General features: G+C 35.8%; 3 protein-coding genes, 2 long non-coding RNA genes and 1 pseudogene across 5 annotated transcripts; 3 read left to right on the top strand and 3 right to left on the bottom strand.

The window, feature by feature from the left end:
- Positions 1–17: 17 nt before the first annotated feature.
- LOC147920139 (uncharacterized) lies at positions 18–1582 on the bottom strand. The gene is made up of 3 exons (XM_087503134.1): positions 1517–1582; positions 461–1438; positions 18–374 (listed from the first exon to the last, which is right to left on the bottom strand). The coding sequence occupies exons 1-3, from the start codon at positions 1550–1552 to the stop codon at positions 18–20; spliced, it is 1371 nt and encodes a 456-aa protein (XP_087359260.1). The 5' UTR covers positions 1553–1582.
- A 2524-nt stretch (positions 1583–4106) lies between these two features.
- Positions 4107–5333, top strand: LOC104764712 (small ribosomal subunit protein eS28z/eS28y). The gene is made up of 2 exons (XM_019241113.2): positions 4107–4221; positions 4942–5333. Exon 2 carries the CDS (start codon positions 4943–4945, stop codon positions 5135–5137), a length of 195 nt encoding a protein of 64 aa, XP_019096658.1. The 5' UTR covers positions 4107–4221; position 4942; the 3' UTR covers positions 5138–5333.
- Positions 5334–8388: 3055 nt separating this feature from the next.
- Positions 8389–8973, top strand: LOC147920138 (uncharacterized). The gene is made up of 2 exons (XR_015591090.1): positions 8389–8526; positions 8727–8973. It is a non-coding gene; the product is annotated as an uncharacterized LOC147920138 (long non-coding RNA).
- A 16-nt stretch (positions 8974–8989) lies between these two features.
- Positions 8990–12550, bottom strand: LOC147920137 (uncharacterized; annotated as a pseudogene).
- On the top strand, positions 12179–13090 carry LOC109130958 (uncharacterized). Its single transcript, XR_015591091.1, has 5 exons — positions 12179–12418; positions 12501–12611; positions 12718–12734; positions 12828–12871; positions 12951–13090. It is a non-coding gene; the product is annotated as an uncharacterized LOC109130958 (long non-coding RNA).
- Positions 13091–18378: 5288 nt separating this feature from the next.
- Positions 18379–22193, bottom strand: LOC104764709 (putative LRR receptor-like serine/threonine-protein kinase At1g07650). The gene is given in 19 exon segments (XM_087503132.1): positions 18379–18708; positions 18784–18979; positions 19061–19299; positions 19302–19442; positions 19525–19583; positions 19698–19733; positions 19856–19927; positions 20082–20147; positions 20244–20315; positions 20438–20509; positions 20587–20658; positions 20750–20821; positions 20923–20988; positions 21071–21142; positions 21304–21375; positions 21515–21586; positions 21662–21730; positions 21912–21983; positions 22093–22193. Coding segments are annotated over 19 exon segments (1806 nt in total). The 3' UTR covers positions 18379–18523.
- Positions 22194–22472: the final 279 nt, after the last annotated feature.

The raw sequence follows: 22472 nt of genomic DNA, 5'->3' as shown, positions 1-22472 counted from the left end.
GAAAACAAAACAAAAAACTAGTTGGAACATTCAAACCATGATCCAAATCTACCAAGTCCTTGCCCTTGTGATCCTTCTCCTTGTGATCCTTGCGGTTGTGGTCCTTGCGGGTGTGGTCCTTGACTTTGTGATCCTTCTCCTTGTGGTCCTTGCGGTTGTGATCCTTCTCCTTGTGGTCCTTGCGGTTGAGATCCTTCTCCTTGTGGTCCTTGCGGTTGTGCTCTTAAGGCGTGTGCTCTTGATCCTTGTGAAACATGTGATCTTGATCCTTGTGGTACTTGAGAAGATTGAGGTACTTGAGAAGATTGAGATCCAGCCGGTATTTGATGAAGTTGAGATCCTTGTTGTCCTTCATGAGCTCCTCCTTGTGGTACCTAATTCAAATGTATGTAAAAAAAAAACTTGTAAGCTATGCTAACTTACTTGTAAGCTATGCTAAAACTTGTAAGCTAGGCTAAACCTGATATTTTCGTGGTCTTCCTCTTGGTCTCTTTGGTACACTAACGGTAGTTGGATTTTTGCAACTGCCCTTGTTGTGGCCTTCTTGATGACAGTTAGAGCATGTCATTATTCTTTTTTCTCTTGACATCTTCTTGGTATTTGAGGAAGACGAAGATTCATTTCTTCCTTTCCTCCTATCATGGTTAGAAGGCCTTCCGGGATTTCCTCTTCTCCATGGTGGTGGCAATACAGGCAACCGGTTCAATCTAGGCCACAATGGCATCCCTTGCACAGGCCTAATACCATCAAGGTATGTCTCTCGCCACATTTTCTTTGTGTAGTAGTCGTTGACATAATCCTCAACCTTCTCTTTTTTCCCTATTATCACACATGCCGCATGAGAACATGGGATTCCAACCATTTGCCACTTCCTGCATCCACAAGTTCTTGCTTCCATATCAACACTATAACCTACACCATTGTTCCATATCTCATGTATGTTGTTTCTGGCCATATATCTCTGGCCATATTGGGCTCCAGCAATTGCTTTTTCAATCTCAGCATGAGCTCTTTTTGTGAATCGTGTCTTCAACCTATCAGCTATGATGAACCTCTTTGCATTTCTGACCATGCACTGTCGTCTTATGTCCTCAAGCAAATCGAGCAAAGGCTTTCTCCTGGCTTGTCTAATAGTCCTATTGAATGACTCACTAAGATTGTTAAGATTATCATTGCAGCAAGTACCAATATTGAAAAAAGTTCTTGACCAGGTTATTGGATTTGTAGCTTGCAGAGTGGTGTACGCTTGAGGGTTGTACTGCTTGAGTTCTGCCATATTGTCATTAAACTCCCATGTGGTGTAGTTGCGTGCTATCCTCCAAAAAATGTGTTGTAGTTCTTGGTCGTGGCTGTCTCGCTTCCAATTATCCATTATGTGTCTTGCACATTGTCGATGCTCAGCCTGTGGAAGGATGTTACTTATTGCTTTAACTAAACCCTGCAAAAAAAAATTATGAAGTTTAATTAGTCAATAAGTTCTAAAATGAAATATGAAACAACAAAACTTATTGCTTACCGATTGTTTATCTGAAATGAGCGTTAGAGGTGTCATTGTAACCAGACCTAAACTTGCAGAGAGATGTCTCAAAAATCAGTCCCAATTATCATCATTTTCTATTTCTACAACTGCCCAAGCCAAAGGAACAATCCTATTGTCTCCATCCCTTCCAACTGCAGCTAGAACATGCCCTTTTATATCCCATTTTATAAAAGCTCCATCTATTCCTATGATAGGTCTACAAGTTTTTTTCCATGTATCCTTTTGAGCTTTAAAACAGATATACAACCGAAAAAACCTCTGTTTGCTTCCAACCACTAGCCCTGGAACAGTCTCAATCTCAAATCTTAAACATCAAAGACTCAGGATCATACCAATCTTTAGGAGCTGCCTCATCTTTGTCTTTTTCTTCGATCTCGTCTTCGTCGTCCGACGACAAAGGATCCGGTAGCTTGTCATCGTCCCATATATCATTCCCACTGTCGGAATCCGAACCACCTTCCTCTGTTCTAACCAACTCTGGGAAATCATCTTCGATGTTTAAGTTGGCAACTTCTTCGAGAGCCGGTTCTTCGACATTAGCTTCATCGACATTAGCTTCGTCATTTCCACCACCAATTGCATCATCAACATGATTGCAATCCTCATCTCCATACACCGCGCAGTCATCTTCACTGTCGTGCTCAACTGGAGCCTCCAGTTCGTCATCTTCATCACTTCTTTTTTTACGTTTTCCACGCCGACGTGAAGCTCCACCTTTATCTCCAACAACAGATTCAGATACAGCCGGTTCACCATCTCCATCTCGGACATTTGAAACTGTTGGGTCTTCTGGTGGAGCTCGAACTCCATCTTCAACTCGAAGAGCTACTCCATCTTCAACTCGAGGAGCTTCAATTAAACTCAGTGATTAGTCTTCTGGTGGATCTCCAACAAATGATATCACTCCTTTGTTTCTAACTTTCGGCATTTGGGATTGAGAATCGATTGGGGAAAAATCGATTAGGGATTGAGAATTAGAGAATTAGGGATTGAATTATCAATTTGGGGATTTTGATCTGTTTTCTCTCGGGTTCAAAGGGTGTCGTTTTTGCACCTCCGTTAACCCATTAACGACCTGTTAACGCCGGCTGATTGCTCCGTTTAGGGAGTTAACGACATGTCGTTTTCGTCTTGATCAACAAAAATATGGTGATTAAAACGGTAAGTCAACAGAAGTTCATGTTTTTTATGACCTTACCTAGAGTTCGGATTAAAATGGCCACAATTTGAAAGTTCGTGATTTTAACGACATTTTTCTCATTAGAGAAATCACTAGTAATCACATATAGAAGATTTAAGAAAATTCTTAGATCTTTTAAAGATCTAATATTGACATTTAAATTCATATTAATCAAAGGGACGACAACAAAAAGAAATTTAGAAATGATGGATCACATCAATTTAACTACTACTATGTCCTTCACATCTATCATATATTCATATTTCACTTAATCATAAGTTATCTATTTACTTTTTTCATCTCATTGATTAACCTTGTTATTATTCATATGCACATCTTTTGCATATCATTTTCCCCTTATTTTACCATACCCAATTTTATTAAATCCATCATCAAAATAAAGTTTTTTTTGTTTTCTTCGTAATCGTAATATATTTATATTATTGTGTATATATACATACATATTTGACCAAATAAATATATATGTGTATATATATATATATATATCTAAACAAAATCCTGAGTTTGGTTGTTTTCATAGATATTATATTATGAGAATTTGGCTATTTAAAATGTTTTTTTATCTCTTTTATTTCTTATTATTTGCCTATTTGGTTCTCAATTAATTTTCACCCTTTCCAAAATATATTGGGTGACATATTTCTATTTTTAATGTTCCTTTTTTTCCTAAACTTTGATGAATTGGTTATATTATTCATATATGAAATTGTTGTTATTTTTCACCACACTTGACTTTTTTTGTTTACTTTTTATTAACGAGCTATATATAGATTGAAAATTTTAGATGCGTCTTAGTTTTGTTATTGTTGTATTTATTATTACTAGGTTCCCAATTATTATTTTTTTTCCAAAATTTGATTTTCACATAATTTTGTTTTTGTCCAAACCATAACAAAATGATTCTTCTAGGAATTACTTTCTTCTATGCCTACATTATTTGATTAGCACTTCTTTGTTTTTCCTCATCCAGTTTTTCCAAACTCTTGATGTATTTATTGGCTTAATTCGATTTGAATTTACTTTGACCATTGCTGTAAAAAATATAAAAAAAAACTTTGACCATAGGTTAATTGTTAAGAAATGCAACCTTTATACAGTACTAAAAAAGTATAAGGCTGTCCAATATTAAAGTCATAATGTTACATTTTCTTGGATGTCAAAAAAAAATGATAATTAACTTCCATATTTCTATTTATACATTATGAGATTAGAGGTTTGTATAGTAAGGCAGTAATTCCAATAACCGTCAAATTCTTTGTCGAGACAATAAAAGAACCGGTTCGGTATGGAATTAAATTGAACTGGTTACGGTCTTAAAACCGGGTCAAGGCTTTATAACCTGATTTTGACTTTTGGTACAATATCTATAAAGTTCTCGTCGCGTCTCTCGAAATTAGGGTTCTTTCTATCAATCTATCTTCTGCGCTTTCACTCTTATCGCCGCTAAAGCTCTAACCCGTCCGCAGAGCCTCTCTAACAGGTTCTCTTCATCTCACTCATTACTTTTTTAATCTCGATTCCTGCGTATAGAGATCGTTTTCTATATGTTTTTGCTTCTGATTATCTTATTCTGAAATCGTTTAGAGTCGTTTATGATCTGTATACAGTTTCGTCTCCTGCTTTGTTAGATATCAGTTTAGCTCCTGATTCATTGAGAAACCAAGCTTTTCAGCTTAAGAAATGTTAGGGTTCTTGCATTAGGATTGGAGGATTTTTTTAAAAAAATTGAGACTGATTGAGAAAATCTCATTTACTTGTTTTTCAAAAAGCGTAGAGATGATGATATCTTGAGTTTTCTACATCTGGGTTTTGAAGTTTATCACTTAAAGTCTATTGCTTTGATGTTTTGGTCTGATTCTAATGTACATTATTGCTAGATATAATGAATAGGTTACATTCATGTTATCTCTAGTTCGTCTCAATTAAATTGTGATTTGATCTTATAGCTTCGTAATCTAAAGTGTTGCAAGTTCTTATAAGTGATGTTAGTTTCTGCATTTGCAATTGAGACCAGATTGAGAATTCCGTGAAGCTGATGAACTGGATCATTGTTGTCACTGATTTAGTGCTTTCTCTGCTGTTCTTTTATATGTTGTGTATAAAAGTTAATACATTTTTGATTCAAATGCGAATAACGTATCTTTAGTTATTTCACCTTTTGTAAAACTCGTTTCTGATTGTTTTTGGGTTGTTGAATCAGGATGGATTCTCAGATCAAGCACGCTGTTGTAGTGAAAGTGATGGGAAGGACTGGATCAAGGGGTCAAGTGACTCAGGTTAGAGTGAAGTTCACTGACTCAGACCGTTACATCATGAGGAACGTGAAAGGACCAGTCAGAGAGGGAGATATTCTCACCCTGCTCGAGTCCGAGAGAGAAGCCAGAAGACTCCGTTGATTCTTTTGCTCTTGCCAAATGTTTTTTTGGTTGCTTTAAAGAAGAAACAAAGATGTTATTGTTTTGGTAGTTGATGAATTCTATATTTTTATTTTCTCTATGTAAACCTTAAATCATCAAAGACTGATGCATTCTACTCTGTTTCAGTTAGATATTTTGATTGAGTAATGAAGAAGTAAAACATTGGATGGCTCAAGTTGATCTTGGTGTATGAAGAGTTTTAATGCTACTGTTGATTTGTAAACTAGTTATGTGTCTCTCTAATCAAAACCTTAAACTAGTTATGTGTCTCTCTAATCAAAACCTTAAACTAGTTTTGCAATAATCAAAATACATAATAAAAAGCCACAGGCGAGAAATTCATTGTATGTAACGGCTAAACCACTGCCATAACCGTCGGCCGTTTGATTAATAAACCAAAAACGCATCAATTAACCGGTGTATTGTGTGGAGATCAAACCATCTTCAAACATGGTTGTTCAACCGTAACCAATAATTGTACCGGAAAATCGAATCGGCTTCAACCACACAACAATATAGGCATCTACATTACGTATTTGGAAGCTAACTGAAACATCTCAGAGAGAGTTACTTGTAACATTTGTAGCTGTCGTATATGAAACTGGGTCAACAGTCCAATGTGAACATTAACTCAGTCAATTAATAAGTCCAATTGAGATGTTAATTCACGAGAATCACGACTGTAGTAAGTGCAGTTTTAAGAGCTACATACAAAGACAAGACAAGGAAGATATAGTTTCAACGTTCAACAAAAAAAAAACCTCATCTCCTCAAATTTCACATCCACACAACTTTTATCATTTTTAAAAGTTATAGTGTTGCATGCAAAAGTTTTAAGAATATAAGTTACATTTACACACCTTTTTTTTTTTGTTAAGAATAGCGTCACAAATCCACCTTTAGTTTTGGACTTCCTTACTTTCCTACAATATTTTATGAATAATTTTATTTTATTTGATCTGTATATATACAAATACTCGTACATCTATATGTAACGAAAAAGGTTAATTTTACAATTTTATATTGTATTAAAGTTATTGATTAATTGATTGCTGAACTTTATTTTTGTATCAAAGTGATTGTTTAGTTAATCAATATATATAAAAGACTCAAGCAAACTAATATATATAAATAAATAAAAAGGAACTGATAATGAAAAAAAAACTAAAACTGAAATAAAGAAATAACAAAGTCAATGTAAGGGGGGAACTCCTGAATGTCTATGGCCCCCATAAAAGAAATGAGTTCCCAACTCATCTCTATGCAAGTTCGTAAGGTCATAATAATTAATAAGTACCATGTAAATGTGTGTTATCAACTTTGGGATCATCTAGAAATTAACTGCGGGTGTTATCTACCACTTGCAGGTTCTGGAATTGCTAGCATTTCCGAATTAAACCTTCTTAGGGTAAATGACCAGAGCCCATCTGCGTCTTTGTGTGTCGTCCGAAGCTGTATGAGTAAACGAAAAATAATAATTGTTATTGACTGCAGTTGCAATGAGATTAGTTATTTTGATCTTATTTGTATAGTGTGTGACTCCATGCTTAGGTTTTATTATAATCGTATAACCATAACTAAATTTATGATATTCTATTCTATACAAAAGGAGAGTGAGTGTATATTTTGTGGCAAAAAAAAATGGGAGGGGGGGGGGGGAGTGCTATGCCTTTCTAAATCATTAACATTTACTATTATTTCTCTTAATTCTTTTCGCAAGGACAGATTAGAGAGACATATATATATATATATACTAATATATATATATATATATAGGTCGTTAAAATGTTCAATTTATCAAACAATTCAATTAATTTTTTAGGGATGTATAAACTGAAAATAAACTGGAAATAAATATTTTTGCTTATATTATGCTTATGTTATTCTTAGATTATGCTTATATTATTCTTAGATTAAGCTTAAATTATGCACATTTTTTTTGCTACAAGTTATTCCGAAGACCCTGAAGCCTTCTTTCTTATTGAAAATACAAACGGATTACAGCTGAAGCTAGAAACACGCTATAATTGATTTAAAACGTGAAAAAAAAAATTAATTCACAGTTCCTCTAAATTAACCAAGTTGCCAATTTGGGGAAGAATCCTGCCTGAAAATTTATTTCCCTCTATAACTAAATTCTATGATCATAATAATTGTATAAACATAACTAAATTTACGATATTATTTTATACAAAAGGAGAGTGAGTGTATATTTTGTGGCAAAAAAAAAATGGGGGGTGGGGAGGAGTTATGCCTTTCTAAATCATTAACATATGATTATTATCTAATCAAACTTTATTTTTTGGGCAAATCTAATCAAACTTTTTTTTTGGGGCAAATCTAATCAAACTATTCTTTATTCTTTTGGCAAGGAGAGATTAGAGAGACATATAGTTAAAATGTTCAATTGATCAAACAATTCATATTTTTTAGGGATGTATAAACTGAAAATAAACTGGAAACAAATAGTGTTCCTTATGTTATTCTTAGATTAGATAGCATTGATCTGTATAATATAACTAAATAAGTATATTTTATTCTTTTTTCGGTCAATTGACCATACATCAGCTAAATTTACGATATTCTTTTCTATTCAAAAGGAGAGTGAGTGTATATTTTGTGGCAAAATAAAATAAAATGGGGGGGGGGGAGAGTGTTATGCCTTTCTAAATCATTAACATTTATATTATGATTATTATTATCTAATCAAACTATTATTTCTCTTATTATTATTCTGATCAAATTAACACATGTCAACATCTAATCAATATATTTGACACGTGTCACAATCTTGTTAATGAGTAACTTTGACATCAAATTTTATATAATAAGATTATCTCTCTCAAAAAGATTGATGTTTACGAGTTTTTACAGATTTTAAGAAAACAATAATTACTAATTTTAAATGAATTATTTTTTCTTACTAAAAAGTATTATTTAATTTTAGACCAATAATAGTTTAGAAATTTAAATATTTCAATGATTATTTTTTTAAATTTACAAAATATTAACTTTAATTAATTTAAGATTATAGAAAATCAATATTTGTGGACCAAAAAAATACCCCAAAACATCAATTTATTAGAAGGAGTATAAATTTGGTAACCCATATATATGAACTGGGTCAACAGTCAAAAAGAACATTAATAACTCAAGCAATAGTCAAATTTAGACACTAGTTCATAAATTACTTACTGTAGTAGTACCATCATGGAGCTATAAAAGTACAACGATGGGATAGTCACAGTCACAAAAATTATCTCATCATCCAATTTCGTTTCCTTAAACAGCTTAATCATTTATCAAAATTATGAGGTTGTTTCTGTTTTCATGTGTTATCATGTTCCTTGCTTTGAATCCAGTTCGAGGTAATATATCAATTTTTTTTTCTTTTTTTCTTTTTGGCTTTGATTGGTTAACTAGCATAACTTAGGAATTTGATTGAGAAATTAGTACTACAATCAAATTAAAGGGAGAAAGCACTACATCATAATTTTAATTTTAATTTTTTGTGATTCCATTTGTTCATTTTTAAAAAAAAATAATTGACTGATGAAAAAAACAATAGAGATGGAAGCTCATAATACCAAGATGTGCAAAATCACTGGATTATGGGAGGATCGAATCTGCACTGGTGACGATAAAGCTAGAAATGCTACATGCGCGGCAGCTTTTGCAGAGGAAAAAAAAATTGTTACTGATTGCACTTGCGAGGAGGCTAGTTCTCCTGATCTTATTTGTAGGTGTATGACTCCATGCTAAAGGTCTCTTATTATAATTATATGTCAACTAAATTTACTTTTTTTTTTTTTTTTTTTTTTTTTTTTTTGTCAAAGAGCAATTGCTTTTTCATTAAATAACGTTTGGTACATCAACGGTTGAGATAATTAAAGCCGATTTAGCTACCTCATCCGCCTTTTTGTTCATCTCTCTATTAACAAATCGAAACTCACAAACATTGAAATTGAGTGATAAAACTAGGATATCATGGAGAATCCCGTGGATTTCCTTGGAGTAAGGCTCCGAATTGAGTGCTTTGATTAGCTGCTGTGAATCTGAAGCAAAAGAAAGGTTTTGGTATCACAGATCGATGGCGTGTTTAACGGCCTGGAAGAGGGCGAGGGCCTCTGTGAGTAACGGTGAGTGGACGTTGTAAGCCACTGATCGGCTTGAGATGTCGGATCTGGGGAGTTGTTTGGAGAAAACCCATCCTAATCCCGCAACTCTTGACTCTTCACGCCAGGCTGCATCCGAAAAACACCTTATTGTACTTGTATCGATGGTTGGATCTGGTCTGGTAGGTTTGCTAACCACCTTTTCGATTGATTTCTGAGCCGAGATCCATTCTTTGGCCGATACGATAGCTTGACCTAAGACCTCCATCAGAGTTGCCTGTTTCTGATCAAATATCCTCTTGTTTCTGCAGGTCCAAAGTGTCCATAGAATCCAGGGGAAGAGAGAACCTTTCCCGATTCCAATAGGCGGTAGGCAGGTAACTTTATTCGAAAGTTCTATACCTGTTCGGATATCTGTGATTTGCTCTGTCATCAGCGTGGTCTTAAAGGGTGCTTGCTCCGAAACTTGTTGTGCAAAAGGGCAGTGGAAAAGTAGGTGAAGACACGACTCAGCCTCCTGGCAATGTGGACACACCGCTGTCGGATTTATACCTCTTGCCTGTAGATTTGCACCCACCCGTATGGCATTCCTCATTACTTTCCACAGGAAAAATTTGATCTTGGGCGGACAGTCAATGTTCCAGATGTTTTTCTGCCAGTTGAAGTCGCCTTGGGTTTGATTAACAGGTTTACAATGGTTTGTTATCTTGTAGGCTTCGTGGTACCCAGATTTTGCACTATATTCTCCATCTCTAGTGGGAAGCCAGGCCAAGGAATCCTCAGCTCCCAACACACTAGGGCGTATAGCCAGGATATCGTTCTCATAGAGAGGTAATACATGACGTATCTTTTCTGAATTCCACTCTTTGGAGATCGGGCAAATGAGCTCTGAGACTTTCAAATTCTGTGTGTGTTCTGTAGGTGGTCCCATAGGTGTTAATGGTGAGGAGAGAGATATCCATGGGTCTGACCAGACCATAGTATCTGTCCCTGAGCCAATTATCTTACCCAGCTGAGTCTTCAGTAAATCTCTGCCCGCACAGATGCCTCGCCATCCGTGTGAAGCAGAATTAGGTACTGAGCTGTCTAGAAATGAGGAGTCTGAGCAGTATTTTCCCAATAAGACTCTAGCAAGCAGACACGAAGGTTTCTTAAGAATTTTCCAACCTATCTTGGCTAGAAGCGCAACGTTGAAACTGGTAATGTCCCGGAAACCCAGACCTCCATCTCTTTTAGAGTTTGTCATTTTTGACCACGCAATCCATGACATGCTTTTTTTCTCTGTTGATGAGTCCCACCAAAAGCGAGTGAGGGCAGACTGGATTCTCTTACACAGTGAAACTGGGATTTGAAAACAGGACATCGTGTAGGTAGGCATAGCTGAGAGAACTGACTTGAGCATCACAGTTTTTTCTGCTGGGGAAAGAAACCGTGAGGAATAGCTCAGTGAGCATTGAAGGATTCTGTCGATGATTTGATTAAACATATCTTTTTTCTTCTTGCCAAACATCTCAGGTAGTCCTAAATATTTTCCCAACCCTCCTACTCTCTGGATTCCAAGGATTTGTTGAGCCTCCTTCTTTATAAATTCTGCGGTTTTGGATGAGAAAGTGATTGCTGATTTGGTTTTGTTTATCTTTTGTCCGGATGCAGCTTCATATCTCTTGAGGATGTTTAGGAGTGTTTCACAGCTCTGTCTATCCGATCTGCAGAAGAACATTGTATCATCTGCGAACAAAAGGTGATTCACTCTAGGGCTATTCTTAGCCACTCTTATTCCCATGAGACTACCATCACCCTGTGCTCTTGTACAGAGACCACAGAGCACCTCACTGCAGAGTATGAAGATATACGGAGACAGAGGGTCACCCTGGCGGATGCCTCTCTGAGGGGTCACCGATCCTTGAGCTGCCCCATTCAGCAGGAAAGAGTAAGTAACAGTGGTGATGCATTGCATTATCCATTGTACCCACTTTTCATGAAAACCCATCCTCTTTAAAACTCCTTTAATAAAGTCCCATTCTATTCTGTCATATGCTTTACTCATATCAGTTTTAACCGCCATGTAGCAACATTTCTTGGCTTTTGATGTTTTAAGGTAATGCAGTGTTTCGTGAGTGATGAGTACATTGTCAGTGATTGCTCTCTTGGGGACGAAGGCTGATTGATTCTTGGAAACTACTTCTTGAAGAACAGGTTGGAGGCGTCGAGAAAGAAGCTTGGAAATGATCTTGTAAAACACAGTACACAGCGCAATAGGTCTGTAATCAACCATTTTTTGGGGACTCTGGATTTTTGGTATCAATCGTACATGTGTTGCATTGATGCTTTGGTGCAGGTTGGCTGAGGAGAAGAAAGCTTGTACTTCAATAACTATATTCGGACCCACTGTTTCCCAATTTGACTGAAAGAAACTAGCTGAGAAGCCATCGGGGCCCGGTGCCTTATCCGCGTGAATGGAGAAACATGCTTTCTTAATCTCCTCAAGAGAAGGAGTTGCTATCAGTTTTTGATTAATCTCATATGTGATGCAGGGAACGATTGCTTCCTTAATTAACTCCAAACGTTCCCTCTGTTGGGAAGAAAATAGCTCCGAGAAATACTCAGAGATGACCTTGAGGATGCCTTCTTCTTCATAAATGGGTTTGCCCTCTGGATCCTCAATTACAGAAAATTTGTTTTGGACTGTTCTTCCTCTTGTGATGGCGTGAAAATAACCCGTGTTTTTATCTCCCAGGGCCAGCTAGAGTTGTCGACTTTGCTGTCTCCAGAAATCTTCTTCCTCCTTGTAGGCTTTCAACAGTTTGTTGTTTATGGAAGATATGACTGTTTGATCATGGTTCTGACTTGTCATTGCTTTGTCGAGCTGATGTTTGAGTTGTTTTATTTGCTCTTTACTGCTTAGGTGTTTTGCTCTTGTCCAAGTAATGATCTCCCCACGACACTGGGTGATCCTTTCCTCCACATCCTCACTCTCATCAAAGGTCCAAGCTCTTTTAACTATTGATGTTACTTCCTCATTCTCTTTAAGGCGTCTATCGTATCTAAAAATACCCTTCTTCTTTTTCTTTGAGAGATCCAAATGAGTGAGGAGGGGCCTGTGATCTGAACCTTCAAACTTTATATACTCACATCGGCTAAAGGGGTACGTTTCTGCCCATAAACTGTTGGACATTGCCCTATCCAAACGACAGTGTACCAAATGATCATTTCTTTTGCCTCTCCAGGACAGAAAGTTACCAGAGTGTCGAAGGTCGAATAAGTCGCAAGTTGACATGAAACTTCGGATATCAGTGAAAGTTCCTTCGTGTCTAGTTGGGCCTCCTTGCTTTTCCAAGGTATCAATAATATCATTAAAATCTCCAGTCAGATACCAAGGTTCATCTCTGCTTATACCAATCTCCGTTAGTTTTTCCCATATCATCTTCCTTTTTGCCCTCTCAGGTTCTCCATACTGGAAGGTAGCGAAGAAAGTTTTTCCTTCTGCTTTGATTTGTGTATCAATGAAGTTTTGGCAGCTTGAGATGATTGAAAGTTCTACTTCCTTCTTCCAGAGTAACGTTAGACCACCTCCACCAGGGCTATGGGGGGATACCAGGTAATGATTCGGATAATTCAGACTCTTTAGTGACTTGATCACTATCTCATCAGGGTTCTTTGTTTCTATGAGGAACAAGACTTCAGGGGAGATGTTGGAGGACATCTCCTTTAAGCGCTGGACTGTTATGGGGTTCCCCAACCCACAGCAGTTCCAGCTCAAGATCTTTAAGGAAGAGGAGCAGGTGGATTGTGAAAATCCACCCTTTTCCTGACCATAGCTAGAATTAGGGTCCCTTTTGGTGCAGCATTACTTGATGAGGGTAAGTCACTAGGAGCCTTAGGGAAGGTTGTCTCCTTTGCTGAAGATTTTGTCCCTCTTTGTTTTGGTGAGTTCTGTATATTGCATTTGTTTCGTTTACTGGACTTCGCACCTGAGAGACGTAAATGGCTTTTGTTTTGTGGTTTATGCAGGGGAGGTCGACCTCTTCTCTTTTTCCCAGAGTTTGCCTCCGGAGCCTTCAGCGAAGGGTGGGGAGGCAAATCTTTTTCCAGTTCCAGTGGGGTTTCTTGGTTTGAGGTGGGGGGGGGGGGGGGTCCAGAGCGAGATGATTAGCCAGCTGAGCTGCTTCGATGATTTTTGAGGCTGTTTCAGCCGTTAGACCCCTGGCTTCCCCTTGGATCACTCTACATTTCCTGGATGCACTCTCTACTGGATCTACACAGCTAATATACTGCACTGTTACGTCTCTAAGCTCGCCCAAGACCTCATCTGTAGTAGGGATTGGAGGAGGGGGTGGTGGTGTGACTTCAGTGGTTGACATGGTTCTTTCCAAGGGTGGTCGTCGTGTTCTTGAGTTCTCAGACGCCTTAGGTATGTGATTATTTCTAGGTGTAGAAACCTCTCTCCATTGATAGTTATCCTTTGGGCGGTTTCCATTGACTCTGGCATATCTGTCTCTTGAAGAGTAGGTAGAGTTTGATTGTATCCTTTCTCTCGGGTTCCTGCTTCCCATAGTGTGGTCTTTTGAAGAGAAGGATCGTCTGGAATAGCTTTCACCATGTTTCCTGTGACCATAATGGTAGTCACTAGGAGATGTTTGGGAGGATCTCCTACTTCTCGTCGGGCTGAGTCTTTTTCTGTGGTCAGAGGGGGAAGCACTCGAGAAACCACGATTCTCAGATATGTTCTCCTTTGTAGAGGGAGCACAGAAATTATTACTCGGTGTATAATAGTTTCTTCGCACTTCAGGTATCGCAACTGGAGCTGTTAAGCTCCTTTCTTGTCTTTCCTTTTCTGCGATATAGCCAGGACAATTTTTCTTTTCGTGCGTTAAACGGTTGCAATATAGACAGTGGGATTTGAAGTTTTTGTATGATAGTTGGATTCTTGCTTCACCCCCTTCCGGGAACTCAATGATGGTTTCTTTGACTAGTGGTTGTAGACCGTCAATGAGGACCTTCATCCTGGCTGTCATGTTGGTTATTTCTATTTCTTGGATTTCGCCAAGTTCCTCACCAATAGTGGTTACCATCGCAGGATGCCAGAAATGTTTAGGGAGGCCTTGGATCTCCACCCAGAAGGGAATCATAGAAGGAAAAGTCTCGGAGATGATTGGTTCCCACTTTTGGAGAATGACCATCCACTGGTCAAAGTGGTAGGGTCTGTTATCCAGTACCTTTTGTAGATCTTCTTCAAAGTCAAATCTGAACTGAAAATAACCTTTTCCAAGATCTGACCCTATAGCTTTACCTTTCAGGTTCCAACGTTTCGAGAGAAAAGGAAAGAGAGACCAAAGTATTTGAACCGAGGGGTTTGTCAGTCTTCCTATGAGGGTAAGAGCATTATCTTCAATGAAGCTACTCGTGTCTAGCTCTGGGGCTCTGATTCTTTTACAGGGTGGAGGGGAATAGCCACTAGCAACAGATTTGCCTTTTAGGTACTGAGGGATTTTGTTATTCATGGCTTACAGGGGGATAAGATCAAGACATATTTAAACAGGTTAGGGTTTAAGGGTTACTCACTCAGGGGTGAGATTTTTCGAAGAGTTGAACAGGGTTACAAATAGTAGATAGGGTTACAAATACAAAAACTAAGAGGGAGTACGATGAACCATACCAGCGCTTGGGGGAGTATCAGTCTGGCAGGAGTAGTGGTTCGTCGGAGCATAGATTGGGGGGAAGGGAAACGGGACTTTCAGACCGGAGGGAAGGCAGGGACCGCTGGGTATTTTTTGTGTATCGAAAGATCCATTGGATATTGCTTTTTTTTAGTTAGGTCTGGTAGGTGAGATCCGGTTTTTTGAAACCTCCATGCAGTTTTAAGGTTGCATGGGGAAGAGTGCTTGAGAGCATTTTCTATCCAAGTTTTCTATTTTTTATCTCAAAAAAATATTAGTTGTCAACTAAATTTACTATTCTCCTTTTTATACGAAAGGAGAGTGAATGTATAATTTTATGCTAAAGTAGTAAAATTAAAACAGGGGAGTGTTATACCTTCTAAAATCATCCTCATCAACATCTCTAAGACTCTAATAATCAAATGTATCTCTAATCTTTCTTGCCAAAAGATTAATAGAAAGGATAGTTAAAATGTTCAATCTATTCCAACAGTACAAAATGTTTGGGGATGTACAAACTGAAAATAAAGTGGAAAGAAAAATATATTATGGCCCTGTTCGGAAAGAGTCATAGCGGTAGCTGCTGGCAATCACAAATTTGTTTTTACTTTTCCCCATCGAGTTTTTATCACTTTTTAAATTTCGTCGCTACATCTTCAACTGGAAGATTCAGAATTGCTAAGAACATGTCCATCGGCAGTCTCTCATATGGTCTCTGACAGATTAAAAAATTGGAAAAAAATAAATGGAGAAGAAAGATAATGAGGGATAGGACGACTCTCGTTTAAGAGACTATCCAAACACGTATCTGCAACATGGCCTCATCTGATTGGTCCAAATTTGTTTCAATAATTTAAAATTTTGATATTTAATTAATTTATTATATAATGAGTAAAATATTATATTTAAATTACACGAGTATTTTGGCATTGATGCTCTAAAAGCATCATTAGCGGTGATGAGGTGTCATCATTACTAAAAAAAATCAATATTTTAATATATGACTAATAAATAATTGACATATGTTAAAAACTTTAGAAATGTTTTTCTTTCCAGTAATTTCAGCAACGTTTCTTTACTTTCTCTCTCCTATTTATATTTTTTATTTGTTTTTATTAAAAGAACTGAGAAAAAGTAACTATTAGTAATGATGGTCTAACATTATTTCCATGGAGAAAGTCTCCATAAATATCTAAACAAAATAAATAAATAAACAATAAACAATAAAGAGAAAAGACTTAGGATCTACTCTCAGATATTTGAGATACAAATGAGAAAAAGATTAGAATATAATTGTATAATTAAATTTTTTGTTTTTAAAAAATACTTCACTAGTTGTCACCAATAATGATGCTCTAAGAATAACATCACTATTTGCTCAAAAAAAAAAAAAAAAAGAAAGAATAACAACATCACATCCTAAGCTTTATTTTGAAAAGCACCAACAACCACAATCACATCCTAAGCTTTATTTTGAAAAGCACCAACAACCACAATCACAATATTTTAAAAATCAGATTGCCATTACCACAAGATTTGCAGATTTGAAGAACCTTATTTTCTTCTCGACGGTAAAATTAATATTTTTGTTGGAAATTTACTAAATTTATAGTTATATTATATCTCTAAAACACCCTCTTCCAGTAGAGACCCAAGTGGGTATCTAAAAAATGAAATATTAATATTATAATTATTTTATTTCTCTCTATTTCATAATATATAATGTTTTAGAGATTTCTTTTTGTTTTAAAATATAAGATGTTTTAACTTTCTATGTAACTTTTAAATTAATTTAATATTTGATTATTATTTATATGATACAGTATTGTTTATGATTAGTTGAACTTTTAAAAATAATTATTTTTTAATCTATATACTTTTATCCAAAATACTATATATATTTTGAAATGGAACTGAAGAAGTATTAATTTAAACCATTGAATGGAGAACAAATGTAGAAACCGTATCTGATGGCTATTTTTTTCCAAGAACAAACGTTTCCCTTCACCTACCTATTTATTTATTTATTTATTTATTTTTTTTTGTTGGAGAGGCTCCCGATAAAGATGCTCTTAGAATACTCATGTTAAAAATAAAATACAAAATTCAGTTGTCGGTAGAAGTCTCAAATGGGACGGGCGGCCCAGGTCTAAATTGTCCACAATGTTTATTTAATGACGATTCAATTAAAAAACTTATAGTTAGCCCAATTGTGAGATTAAATTACAATTATTTGTTTTAAATGTCTTAGATAATCATCACAACCGTTAAACGTTCAAATTATAATTTTATAGTTTATTGGTTTATAAATTTTCATGTTATAAAATAAAATGTGTTTCTTCCATACTTTTATCATTTAACTAAATTTAATTTCTAATTTTTCATAATTTAATATAATTTGTATTATTTAACACTATGATGCTACCAATCATTCTAAAAACCCAACACTATTTCTTACACACCATCTTTTCGATCTACTATATTTAACCATTTTATTTTTAATCATCTTCTTTACAAACGCTCATAATTTTCTAACTACATCTTTAATCATACCCTAAATCTTCTTCCTTGTTGGTCATACAAACCGACTACAGATGCCTAAGTTGATAATACAAACCGACTACAGATGCCTAAGAAGAAACCTTACAATCTCATGTCTACTACTCCAAACAACATATTTTCACAAATCACAATAAGCATCAATGACTCTTTACAACTACCCCTTATTTAATTTATTTATACTTAGACCCTTTAACTCCAAACACTCTAGACAAGCTACAGTCTTCCCACTCTTTTGACTCTTTCTCCATTATTCTTTTTTTTTTGTGCACCTCTTCTCCATTATTCATTGGTTTACTCTTCTTCTTTTTTAAAAAATGTGTGATCAACTTCATTCAAAAAGAGATGGCAAATCAAAGAAAATACTTGAGATTATGTTTTGCCCATTGATGTCTCTTCCGTAACATTTACCAACGAAGAAACAATATTTATCTCTCTCTCTCTCGCTTTTTTTTTCTCCTTCCAATGTACTTTATTAATCAGAATCATTGTTTACAACTGTTCACAGAAAACTAGGAAAGGAATGATATATATGAAATGTGGAGTAAGACTAGTAGTAGCTTTTTTTGCTAGTAATAAGTCAGCACAAGAATTCTGCTTGATATTCCAAGGACGCTCAACCATTGAGGAGGCGGAATGAACAACCTTAATTTTGGCAATGCAATCAACTTGGGCATTGGGTTATCAAATGATTGAGTTTGAAGACAACATCAACATCATTCCACAAATCAATGATAATGTCTCTAACCCACACTTGCGACATTACCTGACTACAATATGGAGTTTTTACTGCTATGTTTACTTCTATAAAATTCACCTTTCGACATCAAGAGCAGAATTCTTGTGCTGACTTATTAGCAAAAAAAGCTACTACTAGTCTTACTCCACATTTCATATATATCATTCCTTTCCTAGTTTTCTGTGAACAGTTGTAAACAATGATTCTGATTAATAAAGTACATTGGAAGGAGAAAAAAAAAGAGAGAGAGAAAGACATAAATATTGTTTCTTCGTTGCTAAATGTTATTAAGGACTCAACTACAATTTCTAGTGACTGTGGCTATAATCGCTAGCGACAGCATATCCAGCGAACAGCCAAACAAGCAGGGCCCTCTTCTTTTCCAGACCAAAATCGCTATAATAAGCGAAAAGAAGACTATCACTGCAACGATTATCCCTTGGGAAATCCTCTTGTCATGATACACCGGAGGTTTAAAATCTGCAACAAGCAAAGGATCCACCAATAAAACTCAAACATCCATTTAAGAGTGAAACTGGAAGTAAGGATACTTACTGGGTTCCACAGATATAGCTGAGATCATAGGGCCATAAACTCCTGAAATTGGAAAAATTGTTGTCCCTTTGCCTGCCCACCTCAAGCTAATCTTAAGGTTGTGCTCGGTTACATTTACCACAACCGTCTTTATGAAGGCCTTACCTGATCCACCAGCTGCTTCTTTGATGTTGAAATCTTTAAACACTAACCTCTCCTGTGGAAGATAAAATCAGTGAAGAATTCAGTCGTTAATTGATCTTTAATGACTTACATTACCACAAGAGTTTCGACATACCTGAACATAGATATCGAACACACGCTTGCCAGCGTCGTTGTCGGTAAAGATTATCTCAGAAAAATGGAGACTCAAAGTATAATTTCCATTACCAATACAGAGTGCATAGTAGTTCAACGCGAGAGGAGATAACCTAGCTGTCTTGTAAAGTGAAAAACTGGGAGATGATGTATTAACTGATAGTCTAGAAGTGTTAGATGTCGTATAGTCTTCCACTTCTATAACATCGTCCACAAAACGCCGGTGCTGCTAAAGGCCCAGCGTTTCTCAGCGCCATAGATAAAAGTAGAAGCTCCTTGGCCCTTTAGGTTACCTTCGAATGTCTTTTCTTTGTCCACCTTTACTTCATCTCCCCCGCAGTTTATGTATAACTTATATATATCTGCAAGAAACATTCATAAACATAATCAAGATTGGAGGTATGAAAGAAGAAGATATAAAATGGAAAGAAAATCTAGTCTTACATTCCCTTTTAGGCACTAAGCAGGGGAAGTTTTTTAAATAACAAGAGAAGCCCTCGACTCTGCCATTCGTAATTAATAAGAAAAGATATGAAACATCATTTGTAACATATGTAACAACCATGCACAGTAATGATATTTTTTTAGAAAGAACTCGTCTATATATGGTTCCTTACGATTGATTCGACGTGAAGAAGCTCTCCACCAAATTCCTGAAAAAAGGAAGCACAACATTATCATTTTCTCTGAATGTATGAACAGAGTGTTATGAACATAACAGCTATTCGAATAAACTTCTTTGACCAAAAAAAAAAAACTATTCGAATAAACCTACAAATTATTGACTTGGTCGCAATCACCATTAGGAATTGAACTTTGAAGAGTAAAGTTGTTGTAAGATAAATCTCTGCACATCATTGAACAAGCACATTGGAAGTTAGCTAGAAAAGGCAATGGAAGCGCATAGTTTTCTCATAAATATTTACACACATCAAGAGAAAAACAAACATCATGATTGAACAAGCACAGTGGAATGTTAAAAAGAAGACGAGTATCCATACAAATTTCTGTTTCTTTCGATGAACTCAGTTGGAATTCCCCCTGTCAACTTGTTCCCTGTCAAGAAACTGATAGGAAAATACTTCTAAATTATCTTTTGTGATCAGAGAAGAAAAAATTTCAAACTAATTCATTTTATTCCTATCCTAGAGGCGAATACTTACACGAAATCAGCTGACTTCAGATTGGCGAATGACAAAGGAATCTTGCCAGTCAAGAAATTAAAACTGAGGTCACTACACAAAAATAAAAAACAAAAAAACAAAACACACAACATTAACATACCAGTTTACCTACGGCATACAGATCTAGTTTATCTTCAACGATTTTTGTTCCTTACTAAATCTTTCTGACTTACAGTGTTTTTAGGTTCTTCATATTACCGATATACTCTGGAAGTTGCCCGTTTATGTTGCATCTCCTCAATTCCCTGCATCCAAGATAAAACTGATATCGTTTTCTACGAGAGATTTAAGATGTATATATATATATTTAACTTCAACTCACAGTATCTTGAGAGACTCCAAATCCTTCAGTGGAGGGAAGGGAGACAATTCTCCGCCTAAGTCGCTAATCTGACTGCCAGTCAAAACGTAACAAATCAATATTGTTTCAAGAGCAAAGTGAATTTGATTTTTTTTTTTTTTTTTTTAATTTATTGGGTCCTTACAGATAAGACAAGCTAGTCAGGGCCGAAAGACTAGACGGTAGTGGACCCTCCAATCCGGTACCATACATTTGCCTGCAAAGCAAATACTTTATTGTATGTTTTTTTTTCATAATAGAAAACTTAAAGTTAGTGAAGTAAAGTGAAAAAGAAAAAAAAAACTGTTATCAACTTACAATTTTATCAGTTGCCTCCAATTTCCAACGTGCAATCTTCCAGTGAAGTTCTTGTCATTAAGTCTACTGCGACACCACAAATACAAATAAGGAAAAAAGTTGAACTTGTTAGATTTATTTAAGATAGACATGAGAGAGAAAAACTTACATTGACTGCAGCTTCGTAAGCAACCCGAGTTGTTCGGGCAAATTGCCATTGAAAAAGTTCGACGAAAGATATCTGCGGGAAAAAAGCATTTGGGATTTTAATGAATAATTAATACCATCTTAATTCTCAGTATATATTATAGAGTATAGACTACGCCACTAATAATTAATAGAGTTCTGTAAACACGCTATATATTGATTTAAAACGTGAAAAAATAATAATAATAAACTCACAGTTCCTCTAAATGAACCAAGTTGCCAATTTGGGGAGGAATCCTGCCTGAAAACTTATTTCCCTCTAGCTTCCTGTATTGAAAACAATTTTTACATGAAAATATCTCCTTAGATTAACAATTATTAATGTATCTATAAATTAGTATTCTATAAGATTAATAAACTTTCACTATTATTAATTTATAGAAGTTATACTGTATATAGAACTTACAAGGTTCGGAGAGTTTTGATGCGAGTTAAAACGTGTGGAAATGGACCAGACAATTGGTTTCCAAAAACGGATCTGCAACCAACAAAAGCATCAGTGATGATACAAAAATTGACAAAAGAAAAAGCCTAGTTACACAAATTCTCTTACAAAACTTCTAGACGCATTGAAGCCCATTCATCTGGTATGGAACCAGTCAGCCAGTTGAGGTTGAGGTACCTGCACCACCAATACATTACTAATTATATTTTACTGTTTCAATAAATTGGATCAATATGAATTTAAGAAAAACACTTTCAGTTAGAACATTTTGGTGTTTAAGAATATGAATATCGGGATAGTAATTTCATCTCACGTAGAGCAAGTAGCAAGTATCTTTTTCATTTATATATTTTCTTACAGAAATTTAAGGTGATGCAGCTTAGATATCTCTGGGGGGATAATGCCTGGTAAGTTCTGTGATGTCAAAACGCTGCAAAAACAAACACAAAACAAATAAGGACGTTTTGCAAGGATTCATAATAACCTTAACCATTCATTTGAAGACGAACAGGTAGAAGAAAGTCAAGAAAGAAACTTACATTTTGATTATGTGACACGATGAGTTGGGGCAGTTTTGTAAATCTTCAAAACTTGTGGGAAAACTTCCGATTTCTTCTTGTGGCTCTGCATCAATCGACATATATGAAGCATCGATCGATGCCTTCTCAAAAGTTGTCTCCCAACATTGCAGTTTCAGCCTCAATGCTTGATTATGCTCCAAATATTCATATTTAGCTCCATTAAGCTCTCATCCATGCTAAATCCTATAAAGACTAAGACTCTAAAAATATCAAAAGAACTCTATAAATAAGACTTATAAATGGCTAAAAACACATAAAAACCATGATATATCACTTGGTATGCTTCAGTTTCTTTTTTTTTTTTTTTTTTTTTGAATGTAATGTTAAACTATATTCAA

Source organism: Camelina sativa, chromosome 19, assembly GCF_030686135.1.
Source record: "Camelina sativa cultivar CO46 ecotype springtype chromosome 19, ASM3068613v1".
NCBI lineage: Eukaryota > Viridiplantae > Streptophyta > Magnoliopsida > Brassicales > Brassicaceae > Camelina > Camelina sativa.
Note: the sequence above shows the minus strand (reverse complement) of the source record. Positions and strands in the feature narration are given on the sequence as shown.

What these genes read in the sequence shown, in the direction of transcription:
- LOC104764712 (XM_019241113.2), top strand. Translation starts at nt 4,943, where the DNA reads ATGGATTCTCAGATCAAGCACGCTGTTGTAGTGAAAGTGATGGGAAGG.
- LOC147920139 (XM_087503134.1), bottom strand. Translation starts at nt 1,552, where the DNA reads ATGACACCTCTAACGCTCATTTCAGATAAACAATCG. An exon ending in TCATTTCAGATAAACAATCG is followed by an intron (nt 1,439 to 1,516) that starts GTAAGCAATAAG and finishes TTTTTTTTGCAG; the next exon opens with GGTTTAGTTAAAGCAATAAG. An exon ending in GAAGACCACGAAAATATCAG is followed by an intron (nt 375 to 460) that starts GTTTAGCCTAGC and finishes CATTTGAATTAG; the next exon opens with GTACCACAAGGAGGAGCTCA.